At 48.2% G+C, this 14,134-nt stretch overlaps 1 protein-coding gene across 6 annotated transcripts in view; it reads left to right on the plus strand.

The window, feature by feature from the left end:
- The window catches only part of SLMAP (sarcolemma associated protein), a 793,819-nt gene that overhangs the window by 635,371 nt on the left and 144,314 nt on the right, over positions 1–14,134 (plus strand). For all 6 annotated transcript variants that reach the window (XM_069206475.1, XM_069206474.1, XM_069206478.1 and 3 more), the window contains one exon: positions 5,209–5,326. In XM_069206475.1, coding sequence (XP_069062576.1) covers positions 5,209–5,326 — 118 coding nt within the window. The remainder of the gene's footprint in view (positions 1–5,208; positions 5,327–14,134) is intronic.

The raw sequence follows: 14,134 nt of genomic DNA on the forward strand, positions 1-14,134 counted from the left end.
AACGAGATTGGCGTGTATCAGTGAATTGATATCTATCAGGCGTTTTTAGATTATCCCTATTTCTGAGATTATACCTATTCTGCGGGGTCTCCGTACGTGGAGATTCTCCCCTTTCTTTTTTAGGTGTTTTTTCTCCCAGCGCTTCTTATTACCCTCAGGTTGCTGTTTAGCATTTTCTTTACTAATTTTTCCCTGAAACTGAGGTTTTTGCGGTCTAGCCCCTAGGCTATCTCAACCGATACTGGAATATGTTCCCGCTATTATTTTTGGCAGTTCCTGCTCCTGATCTAGTTGCAGGACGTCACGAAGACGCAAGTGCAACTGCCTCCCCTTTAAGATTACTTAGGATTATTGAAGAAACCGTGGCAAAGTTGCCCATCAGTTGCATTCCTAAATCTAATGCCGGGGCAGCCCCATATTCATCCTGAATCTGTTTAATCACTTCCGGTAAGTTGGCCAATGTCGGTGTACCGTCTGCCGTTGTATAGAGCGCGGCAAACACCGTGCCCCATGTATTACAATGTTCCACTGTGGGAACCATGCCAAATGGTAAACACATAGTTAATATTCTATGTTTGTCCTGAGGTCCCATATGGGGAAATACCGCCTCCAGTGTATTGATTTTCTGTGCCAGCCAAAATGAAGTCTCCTCCCGTTTTGCTGGAACTTTACCCATAATAGAGTGCACAGTCACCGGGTTTATACCTGGTGTTACTGCATGTGGTTGTGCCGGAGCAGCACGTGCTGGGTTTGTATTTAGTGTCTGCATCACAAATTGTACTAAGCGTCAATATGCAGCTGTTAAGTCTGTGTATAAACGACGAACTTCAGCAACCGGCATATTTGCAACCGCAGGATGTGGTGTATATGTGGCAGTAAAGGCCAGGTCGGACCATCATTACTCAGTGGACCTAACCTTACCGGTAATATTGTATGGGGTAGGGTGCCATCAAGCCAATTATTATGTTCTTGATAAGATAGAGGTATCTCCAGGTATGCGTACGCCCTGTTCTGGCCAGGCGCGTTCGCAACCGTATATGTGTGAAATGTATTTGTATTCCCATCAACTGCTGGAAATGTGACCCAGGAGTAAAAAAGTTCTGTTCTATAGGCTGCGTGGGCGGCCACCACAAACGTGACTGGAGCACCTTGGATCGTAAGACTATGTGCAAGCAAATGTGCTGTGAGCGGTTGTCTCATATTAAGATATATTTGTATTACCTGGGGATTTGCCATTAGAAAAACAGCAAGAGTTCAGAGAAGGCACACCAAGACTGGGTTTTTTTTTTTAAGGTTCAAGCTTGAACAACCATCCGCTATAATTAGGGTTACCTATACCGCAGTGGTGGAAGTCCTCAGTGCCACAGACGTCTTCGTTAAAGTATCTGGGGGATCATTATAGTATATGAGACCGAGAGAAACTGGTGGACCCGAAAATTAGAGCCAGACCAATTGTTGGCGGTGCCATGTCGCGTAGGCTCTCATTATCCTAATGAGACTACTGAATTTTTGGGTGGCAAGATCGTTCACAGTGTGGGGGACTAAGTCTGACCCACGGCGAAGGGCCCTTGTCACCCCAAATCCGGGTTGAGCTCCGGCTAACTAGCAGTGCTTTATCTCTCCCAAAAGGAAGAGGCAATTGAGCAGCTGAGCGCATGACATGTGCTTCACAGGGAAGTCGTGGTCACTCAGGTCACAACCAGTTCCCTCATACACAGTGTGGTCTCATATATAAATGACAAAGGCAGTTTGAGTTTTATAGATTGGTTTAATAAAACTACTGCATTTTAGATAACAAGGCGTGACCCGCAATAACCAGAACCATACAACACAGTAGGATTGAAATAGTAACAAGGAGAGTGAAACATAAGAATAATGCTATCATAGCGCAACTAGATTACGTTCTTTCTCTAAGTTATATTTTGAGCACAGCATGTGAAGCTCTAAGCCTGCCTTTCAGATTCCCCCGGGAGGACATCGACCCTCATACCTGAGCAAAGGCCTGTGATTGGGATCAGCATCTGCAACAGGGCAGTCAGCATCTAGTTGTGGGTTCCTGGTCGGAATCTTCCTCTTACGTGTACCAGGACTGGGAAGTGTTTTTCTAACTAACATGCCGGTGTTCTAAGAAACGTCCCTACGTAAGAATGTCTACTTTCTACAAACCCTAAAGACTAAACTTCTACCACGTCTATCGGCAATGTACCAGACTGTATCCTTGACTGAAGCACAGAGTGAGCAAGAATGTATTGTTTGAGAACTTCAGTGCTGAAGTAAGCTAAACAGTGTGATAGAAGAAAATAAAACAAGACCGTGAAACTGGTTATTGTAAAATAACAGTGCGAAGCTAAATAAAATGCATCTAGGGCAAAGTGCACAGAGGCCTAATACTTTAAGCAAACGCGCAGAAAGCTACATTAAAAATGGCTACACTACAGTTCAACACCACCACAGAGAGAGCCTGTACATCCGGGGGTTCGCGCATATCATCATCCAACAGTGCAGCCATAGCATGTCTAACCCTGTGATACTGATATCGAAGCAGCGCAGTAGGCCTGGTTGTTTGATTCTCTATTGAGTTCCATTTTTTCATGAATGTCCTCCACAAACAGTTTCCCCCATAGTACCAATACCTAAGGTGCTCATGGCCTGTATCAATTTCTGATCGCGCCACAGGTCGAACCAAGTGCACCACTCCAACGGTACATATGGGGAGTACAATAAGGCCAATCAATCCCTGTCTGTTTAGGATTTTGTGCCAGGCTCGTGTAACCGAGTTTAGTGACGTAAACTCTCCATATCGTCTGCTCAGAGTATGTGTTTTCACTTATTGCTTGTGTGTGTGTACAACAAATGCTTAACGCTACCCTCTGATAAACCTAACTGCTCCACCCCACTACCACAAATAGAGCATAAGTATTATCTGTTAGTGACTCTCTCAAGCCTCTTGGGGAACCACTGGACTCTGTGCACACTGTCATTTTGATATAGCATGTATAGAGCCAGGTTCCTACGCGCCTCCAAACAGAATTCGACAAAGAGGATTGGACAGAGCTAATGATGGCTCTAGAAACGGGCATCCGGGAAGCCCAACTAAAGTTCTGCCTTTTCAAAGTAATCCATAATTGGTACTGGACCCCTGCAAAACTAAACAAGGTGGATCTTCTTCCAAATGCAGAGTGCTGCCGATGCCCGGAGACCCGGTGCCATCTGTCCCACATCATCTGCGACTGTCCCTCGGTCCGACCCCTCTGGCATTTGGTGGGTACTACCCTCAAAGCCTCTTTGACACTGGACACCGTTCTCCTCTCTTCTCATACGTCTTCATGACATGGAGAATCTCCCTGATTTGTCACGTCCGCAACGCTGATTACTACACACTGACCTAGCGACATCCAAGATTTGAGTCCTACGTCACTGGAGATCTTCTGCCTCCCCCAACCTGGAGGAATGGATGGTGGCAATTGTCCGGATTGCAACCTATGAACATACCATATATAATATGCAAGATCAAGTCGACCTGTTTAGACAGACATGGGTGCCCTTTGTCACCGATACTTCATAGGGAGGTCACTACTTGCTCGCCTTCATGTTCATTACTAACACTAATACAAAATCTCCCGCTCCCCGCCCTTCTCCCCCCCCACCCCATCCACCCCGCCTGACTCCCCTAGGTTGCGTTGTGCGCCGGACGTTGGATGTCCTTAGTTCAGCCCTCCTCAGCTCCTCTCCTCTCTTTCCTCTCTTTTCCCCTTTTTCTTCCTTTCCTTCACTCTATGGACTCTACTTCTCTGCCTCAATAATTCCATTATTCTGGCCTGTCACTTCTCCCCTTCACTATAACCTACTTCAACCACTTCCAAGACACACTACTCTATCTTGCTCCTCTCTACCTCTAAAAAGCTGTACCCCCCATGTTATACCTTACTCGATACTCCTTGAACCTACGGCATACAGCACTTATATATTCCGTCTTCAGTTGATAGACACAACTATCTCTTTCCATCCTTCCTGTTAGTCCAGTAGATACCCTGTACATGCCTCCAGTCCCACCCTGGCTTAAACTGCGTCCCCCTTCTTCTAGACCTGCGAATCCCTGCGCACATCGGGACAGGCGGCTGAGAGACACCGCTAACCACCCACTGACCAGACCTCCCATCCACGGCTTAGTCACCATAGAATCCTCCACCACCCCTCCCAACATGGCCCCTGTGGTGCGACAAGCCATATGACCTGCTCAAGGTACCCCCAGATTTCCACATCCTGGATGTGCTTCGTAGCTGTCAAGGAAGGGTGGTTTCTGGAATACTGCTATGATGTAGATTAGGGCACCGCTGTTGTTATAAAAATTATTATTATTATTATTGTTATCATTCAGATATGGTTCATAGTTCTATTTACCACATGCCCTTCTGTCCTCCCCAGGTGCCTCAACACCCCCTCCTTTTGTTTATATCCCCCTTTTTCTTTTTCGTCTTTCTATTCTTTCTTGTCCCATCGCCTTATCCTCCCCCCCATCCTCTCCCTCGACTCAACAGATAAACTTCAAAAGTCATACTCATGTTGAATTATGATTCAATGTTCACTGCATTTAAGTACTATTATATTGTATTTTGTCAAAAAATTACATCACTTAAAAAAAAGTGACTCTAGAAAATCAAATCCTTTTCTGTTCTTAAAGCTGTGCTTTGTAGTTTTGTTAAGTTAGTTGTGTCCATTCATTTCACTGTCTGAAATGGATGTTTAGCTTCCTACCACAGCAGTGCTTAATTTGAGCCAGTGTTTTCTGGTGGGGGGGCACCAGCACTTTTTGAGGGCCTGCACTTAGTTCTCTGCAGCAGGTATTTACTGCGAGTAAAAGACACATATGGGAAAGACGGAGGAAGAGAAAAACAAAAAAAGCGTCACAAAAGGAGAAAGCAGAAAGCTGCAAGAGTGAGCTGAAGGGGCAGGGAGTAGCTGTAAATGGATTAAAGAGGCACTAGATGGCTTTAGAATTACGCTGCCTAAGTATACAGTGCTCGCACATTTAAATGAAGCAGCCGCGTGTTTCAAAGGAGAGCTTTGGGCACTGACACGTTTTTGTTTCCAAATTTAGCACTGTTCCACCGAGTTTATTTTTAACTCCATCCAGTATAGCGAGTGGAATTTATTTAAAATACTCAGTGATTTGACGATTTTGTTAACATACATTTTCTTTATTAACAGAAGATCTCGAGAAATTGAGAGGAGATTGCATTGCCCTACAATCAGAATGCCTTTCCATGAAAAAGGAGAAAATTTTGTTAACAGAAGAAATGAAACGACAGGCAGGAGAACTGCACAGGTGAGTTTAAGAAGAGCTATTTTAATGCTGTATCCTAAAATGTGTTCTGCCTCTTGTGCTTATGTTCTCTTAATTCTTATTAAATGAAACTTACTGCAAAAGTGAAAAATAAAATTGGGGTACTGTATGATACGTTTGTGGCTTTAGCATGCAGTACACTCACATTTGTCTTCTTAGGGCCATTCAGAGTTATTTACTTAACCTTCAAGTCAACCCTTTGGTAGCTATGGTACAGGTCAGCAAGGCTTAGCAAAGGAACAGTGTGTAAACCATGTAACAACACTACACAGAATAAGAAAGTCATCAAACAAGAAAGAGACGAGAACTATTTTTAAAATACAGTATAATTTTATGACTTTTTTGAGTCCTTGATGATCGAAATCCACCAGAGGGTTCCGGAGAGATGAATTTTTAAAGCATTTGAAAACTTTGACATCAACCGCAAACAAACATTGGCAAGTCCAAACTTTGAAAACTTTTGAAAAGTTTGTAGGAGTGGTGTCTTTAAACCAGGTTGGGCAACCAAATCTGACAAGACAGAGGTCTAGGAGGCCTAAGAGAAATCTGTGGACAGTTACCTGTCCACCAGAGTGTTTTTGGTGCGAGTTCCAACTTTCCAGGACAACCACCCCTAACCCCTACTTCTATGGAGTGGTCCTGATGCTGAGGGATGGCGGTTTAAAGATGCTTGGTGGATAGGGGCGTGGCCAGCAACATAGCCGACAGGCCGCGCTCTTAGTGAGCTCCTCCACACTCCTTGCCACATCCGGAATAATCCTGCACCCGAGGGTGACAAAGGCCTTTCCAATGTAGCTTTGCCTGCTCAGCCCAGCGGATCACCCTTGCTGTCATAGGTCTCTGCTGAATCAGATGGGCGGAAAAAGGACAACCACGGCCTGGGCGACTGAGGTCTCTGACCACGGCAAGCTGCAGAGGCACACGGCTGGGCGGAGACCAGCTGGAACCTGGCCCTGCTGCATAAGGGCCCTCTTTGTGCACATTGAGGACTGATCAGAGACTCCTCGCCTAGGCCGGGAGATGCCATGGCCGTCTGAGGCTTGCAGCCTGTAGATCAGCCTGGGGTGCCGCCCGCCACATTGTTTTTGGACGCTGGGCTGAAGCATGCCGGAAAAGGTGTGGAAACATGACGAATCTGCGGGATGCGCTGCTGGGCGAAGGCCGGCTGGATCCTACCCCGGTGGCAGCAGTGCTCTCCTTGTGCGACTCCTGCTCCTTGGGGATTGAACGGAGGGTCCTCGTCTGGGGTGGCACTTCTCTTGGAGTTCCAGTTCGGCCATTCTAGGCCTGTGGCAGGTGCATAGGTCAAACAGGAGCCAAAATATAGTGGACGCCTATGGAGATAGTGGGTACTCCGGTTCCAGTCTGCTGGCAGGTAAGTACCCGCATTGTCAGAGGGCAGACCAGGAGGGTTTGGAGGAGTACTGGATATGCCCTTAGTAGGCACTCAAACCACACCCTCAGCGGCACGGGGCGGCCGTGTACAAACAGGGTGTCGGGTTCTCAATAGAACTCTATAGAGTGACTCGAGGGTCACTTAGGCGCTGCAGGCAGGTCACGGGGGGCTCTCGGGCAAGCCGCCGACTGGGCAAGGGTGAGGGCCCACCTGCTGGTCATTGCTGCACTGGTGGTCAGTTTCTCACAGGCCTCGGGGCTGCAGGTGCAGTGCTTCTTCCAGGCGTCTGAGGGGAGAGGAAAATAACACTGTTGGCATGGTCGCCCCCTACCCTCCACACTTTTTGCCTAGTGTTGATGCCAGCTTTGATTGGAAGTGTGCTGGGACCCTGCTAACCAGGTTCCAGCACCAGTGTTCTTTCCCCAAAACTGTACCTTTGTTTCCACATTTGGCACAGCCCTGGCACACAGTTAAGTCCCTTGTAAAAGGTACCCCTGGTACCAAGGGTCCTTTGGTCAGGGAAGGTCGCTAAGGGCTCATAAAAAGTAATCCCAACTTTTAGAGACATAATGAAGTAGCTCAGAGCATATGGTGATGGAACTCAGCCTGACCCCTCACCTTCACCTAGGGATGACAGAGCTAAGGTCCCTCTGTAAGCTAAGAAAGATTAAAACTGGTTCCAACCCTACCAAGGTCAAGCTCCAGGAGCTCTTGGCAGAGTACGCCTGGGACCACCCTACTGAAGAGGAAGACCTCCCCTCAGTTGGGGATCAGGAGGTAGAACTCCCTCCTCCTACCCTAACTAGGCAGACCAGGGATCCACGACCCCGGTCCTCACAAATCAGACTCAGTGACTCTCGTTCTTCCACAGGGGAGTCCAGTTCCTCTGTGAACATTGAGGGCAGCCTCAATTAGGAGGACATCCTTTTAGCAAGGATGGCCAAAAGGTTAGCTTTGGAGAAACTGCTCCTAACTATAGAAAGGGAGAGAGCAGAAATGGGTTTATTACACATACATGGTGGCAGCAACATAAATGGGGTCAGAGAGAATACTGGCATCCTAAAAATCCCCAAAGGGATTGTCTCAAAATATGAAGACGGTGACAATATCACCAAATGGTTTACAGCTTTTGAGAGGGCTTGTGCAACCAGAAAGTTAAACAGTTCTCACTAGGGAGCTTTCCTTTGGGAACTGTTTACTGCTAAGTGTAGGGATAGACTCCACCCACTCTCTGGTAAAGATGCAGAATCCTATGACCTCATGAAGGCTACCCTGATTGAGGGCTTTGTGTTCTCAACTGAGGAGTACTGAATTAGGTTCAGGGGGGCTCACAAAACCTCGAGCCAGTCCTGGGTTGATTTTGTTGACTACTCAGTCAAAACACTAGATGGTTGTATAACTGGCAGTGGAGTGCATGACTGTGAATGGCTGTATACTTTATTTATAAAAGAACATCTGTCAAGTAACTGCTTCATAGACAAGTTGCATCAACATCTGGTAGACCTAGGTCCAATTTCTCCCCAGGAATTGGGAAAGAAGGCAGACCTCTGCAGCAAGACAAGGGTGACCAAGACTTCCACTGGGGGTGACCAAAATAAAGTGATCACAAAGCCTTCCCAGGGGAAGGGTGGTGAGACATCAAAGGACAAAACTAAAGAGTCTTCTCAAGAGCCCCAGAAACCTGCTCAGGAGGGTGGGCCCCTGGCCTCTTCACAGTCCCAAATGGGTAAAAACTTTGATCCCAAGAAGGCTTGGTGTCACACCTGTAGACAGCATGGACACCAAACTGGAAATAAGGCCTGTCCCCAAAAAAGTCCCTCAACTTCTACTCGAGTTTCCACTGGAATAGCCAGTCTCCACGTGGGATCAATCAATGTGCCACACCAATTCAGGGTTCACACTGAAGCCACTTTAGTCTCTGAGGGTGGGGTGGATATAGCCACACTAGGTTCCTGGCCGCCTAATATGCAAAAATACAGGCAGCAGCTCTTGATAAATGGGACAAAAGTAAAAGCCTTGAGGGATACAGGTGCCAGTGTCACCATGGTGACAGAAAAGCTGTTTTCCCTACAACAGTTTTGGCTGGACAAACATATCCAGTCACTAATGCTGACAATGAAACTAAGGTCCATCCCTTGGCAAGGATGACTTTGGAATCGGGAGGGGTTACTGGCCTGAAGCAGGTAGTGGTCTCTTCTGCAATCCCAGTAGAATGTTTGCTAGGAAATGATTTGGAGTCCTCAGCATGGGCTGAGGTATAACTCTGAACCCATGCAGCCATGCTGGGAATCCTTGAACTGGTGTGTGTAAAAACAAGAGCACAGAGCCGAGCACAGGATGAAAAAGAAGTGTTGGAGCCTGGAATAATGGCCCAACCTTCCAAGAGAAAAGGTAAGAGGACATGGGTCCCAGCCTCTGTGCAGCACAAGAAACAGAACCTCCCTTCCCAGGAAGATGTCCAATGCCCGTAGGGAGCTGAGTCCATGGAGCTGGGACCTTACCAGGTAGAGCTCTTGGTCCCAGGGGGACCCTCAAGGGAACATCTCTGCCAGGGACAAAAGACTTGTCCCACTCTTGAAGACCTTAGGGAGTAAGCTGCTGAACAGGAGAAGAAAAATGTCAGTGGCTCCCACAGAGTGTATTGGGAGGATGGACTCCTTTACACTGAGGCACAATATCCCAAACTTGGTGCCACTAGGAGAGAGATAGTGCCTCAGGAGTTTGGAGAGTTTATCCTCACTTTGGCCCATGACATCCCCTTAGCTGGCCATTTGGGACAAAGAAAGACATTGGACAGATTAGTGAACCATTTCTATTTGCCCAATATGTCCCAGAGAGTAAGGGAGTTTTGTAGCTCCTGTGTGACCTGTCAAGCAAGTGGCAAGACAGGTGGCCATCCAAAGGCCCCCCTCATTCCACTTACAGTGATGGGGGTCCCTTTTGAAAGGGTTGGTGTGGACATTGTCGGTCCACTTGAACCTCCTACAGCATCGGGGCACCAATACGTACTGGGAGTAGTGGATCATGTTACCAGATAACCTGAAGCAATTCCCCTTAGGTCAGTTACTGCCCCTGCAGTATCCCAGGGCCAGATGTCGCAAAGGTTTTTACCCATTCTGTGTCTATGGGGAAAAAAGTGTTCGTACATATGGCCCCAAGTCCCTAATTTGTATCTTTACTAGAGTGGGTTTCCCTAAGGAGGTGGTTTCTGACAGAGGTACCAAATTCATGTCAGCTTACCTCAAACACATGTGGAATGAGTGGGGGGGAGGGACTTATAAGTTCACCACACCTTATCCACAAACCAATGGCCTTGTTGAAAAGTTTAACAAGACATTGAAGGGCACGATCAAGGGGCTCCCTGAAAAACTCAAAAGGAGATGGGATGTCCTCCTGCCATGCTTGCTTCTTGCCTACAGAGAGGTGCCACAGTAGGGAGTAGGGTTTCCCCCCTTTGAGCTTCTGTTCGGCCATCCTGTAGGGGACCACTGGCACTTGTAAAAAAGGCTGGGAGAGACCTCTTGATGAGTCTAAACAAGATGTGATGGACTATGTGCTTGGCCTCTGCTCAAGGATGGCTGATTACATGGAAAAGGCACTCCAATGCAGCTCCCTGTGGAGTAACCTCCTGCTAATGAAAGCAACAGGCTGGTCAAGGCCATAATCATTGGTTTGGAATAGGACTGCTCCTATCCCATGTTCAGAGGCATCTGTCTGCACAATGATTTTTTTAGAATAATCTGCGGCTTTTAGAATTGGTGCTAAGCAACTAGCTTCTTTTAGGGTGTTGAAGGCCTTTTGACAGTCTAGGGTCCAGTTTACCTTCTTGGGAATTTTCTTAGAGGTTACTTCTGTGAGGGGAGTCACAATGGACCCATATCCCTGCACAAACCTCCTTTAATACCCAGTCAAGCCAAAGAATGCCCTGACTTGAGTCTGGGTTTTAGGAGCTTCCCAGTCCAGAATTGATGATAAAGGGCTTGGCCAGCCTGTTGCTTTCATTAGCAGGAGGTTACTCCCCAGGGAGCAACGTTGGAGTGCCATTGAGAGGGAGGCCTTTGCTGTGGTTTGGTCACTGAAAAAGTTGAGAGCATACTTGTTTGGTACTCACTTTATAGTTCAAACTGACCACAAACCTCTCAGTTGGCTCATGCAAATGAAAGGAGAGAACCCCAAACTTTTGAGGTGGTCCCTATCCCTACAGGGAATGGACTATGTAGTGGAGCACAGACCTGGGACTGCCTATACCAATGCAGATGGCCTTCCCAGGTTCTTCCACTTAGAAAATAAAGACTCTCTTGGGAAAGGTTAGTCTCATCCTCTTTCGTTTGGTGGGGGAGTTCTGTAGGAAAATGCCACTGTTGGCATGGTCACCCCCCACTTATTGCCTAGTGTTGATGCCAGCTTTGTTTGGAAGTATGCTGCGACCCTGCTAACCAGGCCTCAGCACCAGTGTTCTTTCCCTAAAACTGTACCTTTGTTTCCACAATTGGCACAGCCCTAGCACACAGTTAAGTCTCTTGTAAAAGGTACCCCTGGTACCAAGGGCCCTGTGGCCAGGAAAGGTCCCTAAGGGCTGCAGCATGTATTATGCCACCCTCAGGGACCCCTCACTCAGTAAATGTACACTGCTTTGCAGCTTGTGTGTACTAGTGGGGAGAAAAGACAAAGTCGACATAGCACTCCCCTCGGAGTGCCATGTCCACAAACCACTGCCTGTGGCATAGGTAAGTCACCCATCTAACAGGCCTTACAGCCCTTTGGCAGTGTGCACTATACAAAAGTTGAGGGAACAGCTGCATGAGCACTATGCCCCTACAGTGTCTAAGCCAATTCTTGGGCATTGTAAGTGCATGGTAGCCATACTGAGTATATGGTCTGGGAGTTTGTCATTACAAACTCCACAGCACCATAATGGCTGCACTGATTACTGAGCCGTTTGGTATCAAACTCTCAGCACAAGAAACCCACACTGATGCCAGTGTGGGATTTATTGAAAAATGCACACATAGGGGGCATCTTAGAGATGCCGCCTGTATTTTAGCCCAACTGCTAGTGCAAGGCTGACCGGTCTGTGACAGCCTGCCACTTCCAGACAAGTTTCTGACCACCTGACTTGAGTACCTTTGTGTACTATGTGGTCAGAAACAAAGCCTCTCGTGGATGGAGGTGCTGCACACCTCCCCCTGCAGGAACTGTAACACCTGCCGGTGAGCCTCAAAGGCTCAAGCTTGGTGTTACAGTGCCCCCAGGGCACTGCAGCCAGTGGAGATGCCTGCCCCCCCGGACGAGCACCCACTTTTGGCAGCAAGTCCGTAGGAATAATGATAAAACAAGGAGGAGTCACCCCCCTCAGCCAGGACCACCCCTTAGTTGTCCAGAGTTGAAGTGATCCCCTCCTTGGGAAATCCTCCATCTTGCTTTGGAGAATTAGGACCAATAGGGATGTGCCCCCCTCCCCAGAGGGAGTGGGCACAGGGAGGGTGTAGCCACCCTCAGGGACAGTAGCCATTGGCTACTTCCCCTTGACCCTAAACACACCCCTAAATTTAGTATTTAGGGGTGACCCTGAACCCAGATCATCAGATTCCTGACGACCTCAAGAAAGGACTGCAGAGCAGAAAACCCAGTGGAAAAGAGGAGACAACAACTGACTCGGCCCCAGCCTTACTGGCCTGTCTCCTGCTTCAAAAAGCTGCAAGAAAAGAAGCAACGCGTTCTGCAGGACCAGTGAACCCTGAAAAGCCTCCAGGAGCATGCCTGCATCACTGAGGACTAAAACTCCTGTGGACAGCAGACCTGTCCAAAAAGAAGACAAAGAAACTATCTTTAAAGGGACTCTCCCCTCACTCCAGAAGCATGAGCCCAACTACTCTGCACCCGACGCCCCCGGCCCATCTCCAAAGAAACCAACTATCCCGAGAGGATCCCCAGGTGACTCAGACGATGTTTCCACCCTGGGCTGACCTCTCTACACCCCCCACGATGACGCCTGCAGAGGTTATCTCCAGGACCGCCTTGACCGTGACTGCCCGGGATAAAAATATCTGTGCCTGGAGAAGCACTGCACCCGTAGCCCCCAGGCCCGAGAGAAACCGACCACTGGTGCAGCAACGACCAGCATGCGGCCCTCACCCTTGCTCAGTTCATGGCTTGCCTGAGAGGCCCCCTGTGCCCTTCCTGCAGTGCCTAAGTGACCCCCGGGCCCCTCCATAGAGTCCTATTGAGAACTGGACGCCCTGTTTGCACACTGCACCCGACCGCCCCGTGCCGCTGAGGGTGTGGTTTTTGTGCCTACTTTGGACCCCTCCAGTTCTCCTCCAAACCCCCCTGGTCTGTGCCCGGCAACACAGGTACATTCCTGCAAGCAGATTAGAACCAGAGTACCCCCTGTCTCCATAGGGGCTACCGTTATTTTGGCTCCTGTTTGACTTCTGCACCTATTGCTGGTGCTGAGTGTTTGGGGTTATCTTGACACCCAATGGTGAGCTACCTATGCCCTGGAGATTGAACCCCTAAGTTTGTTTCTTACCTCAAAAACTGTACTTTGCTTACCTCCCCCAGGAACTGTAGAAAATTGCAGAGTCCACTCTTAAAATAGCTTTTTGACATTTTAAAGAAAACTGTGTACATTGTTGATTCCATTTAAAGTTCTAAGTATTACTATGTAAAGTACCTTTCATTTAATGTACTTACCTGCTAAGTGAATCTTTGTGGTTCTAGAAAAAATTAACAAAATATGTTCGATGGCATATGTTGCTGCAGATACACATGTTTGGCACAGTCCGCTGCCTGGTGTTGGGCTCGGAGTATTACAAGTTGTTTTTCTTCAAAGAAGTCTTTTTGGTCACGGGACCGAAGGACTCCTCCCTCTTCGGCTCCATTGCGCATGGGCGTCGACTCCATCTTAGATTGTTTTTTTCCGCTGTCGGGTTCGGACGTATTCCTGTTCGCTCCGTCTTTCGGTTCGGAAAGTTAGTCAGAATCTCGGAAGAAAGCGTCGGTATTGTTCCGTTCGGTATCGGGATAGTTAGGTACATCGACACCGATCATCGGAAGACTTTGGGGTAGCTTCGATTCCCCCATCGGGGCCTGGTCGGCCCGACCGCGTGCGACATCGAAGCCGATGGAACGGACCCCGTTCCGTTTCTGCCCAAAATGTCACAGTAAGTATCCTTATACAGATCAGCACTTGGTCTGTAACTTGTGCTTGTCCCCCGAGCACAAGGAGGATACCTGTGAGTCCTGTCGAGCCTTCCGGTCCAGAAAAACACTCCCGGACCGAAGAGCCAGGCGTCTACAAATGGCGTCCACGCCGACAAAACAACGTTTCGACGACGAAGAGGAAACATTCTCGGTTCCGGAATCAGAATCCGGAGACTCCGGCGTCGAAC

The sequence above is a fragment of the Pleurodeles waltl genome, chromosome 9 (genome assembly GCF_031143425.1).
Source record: "Pleurodeles waltl isolate 20211129_DDA chromosome 9, aPleWal1.hap1.20221129, whole genome shotgun sequence".
Classification (NCBI taxonomy): Eukaryota; Metazoa; Chordata; class Amphibia; order Caudata; family Salamandridae; genus Pleurodeles; species Pleurodeles waltl.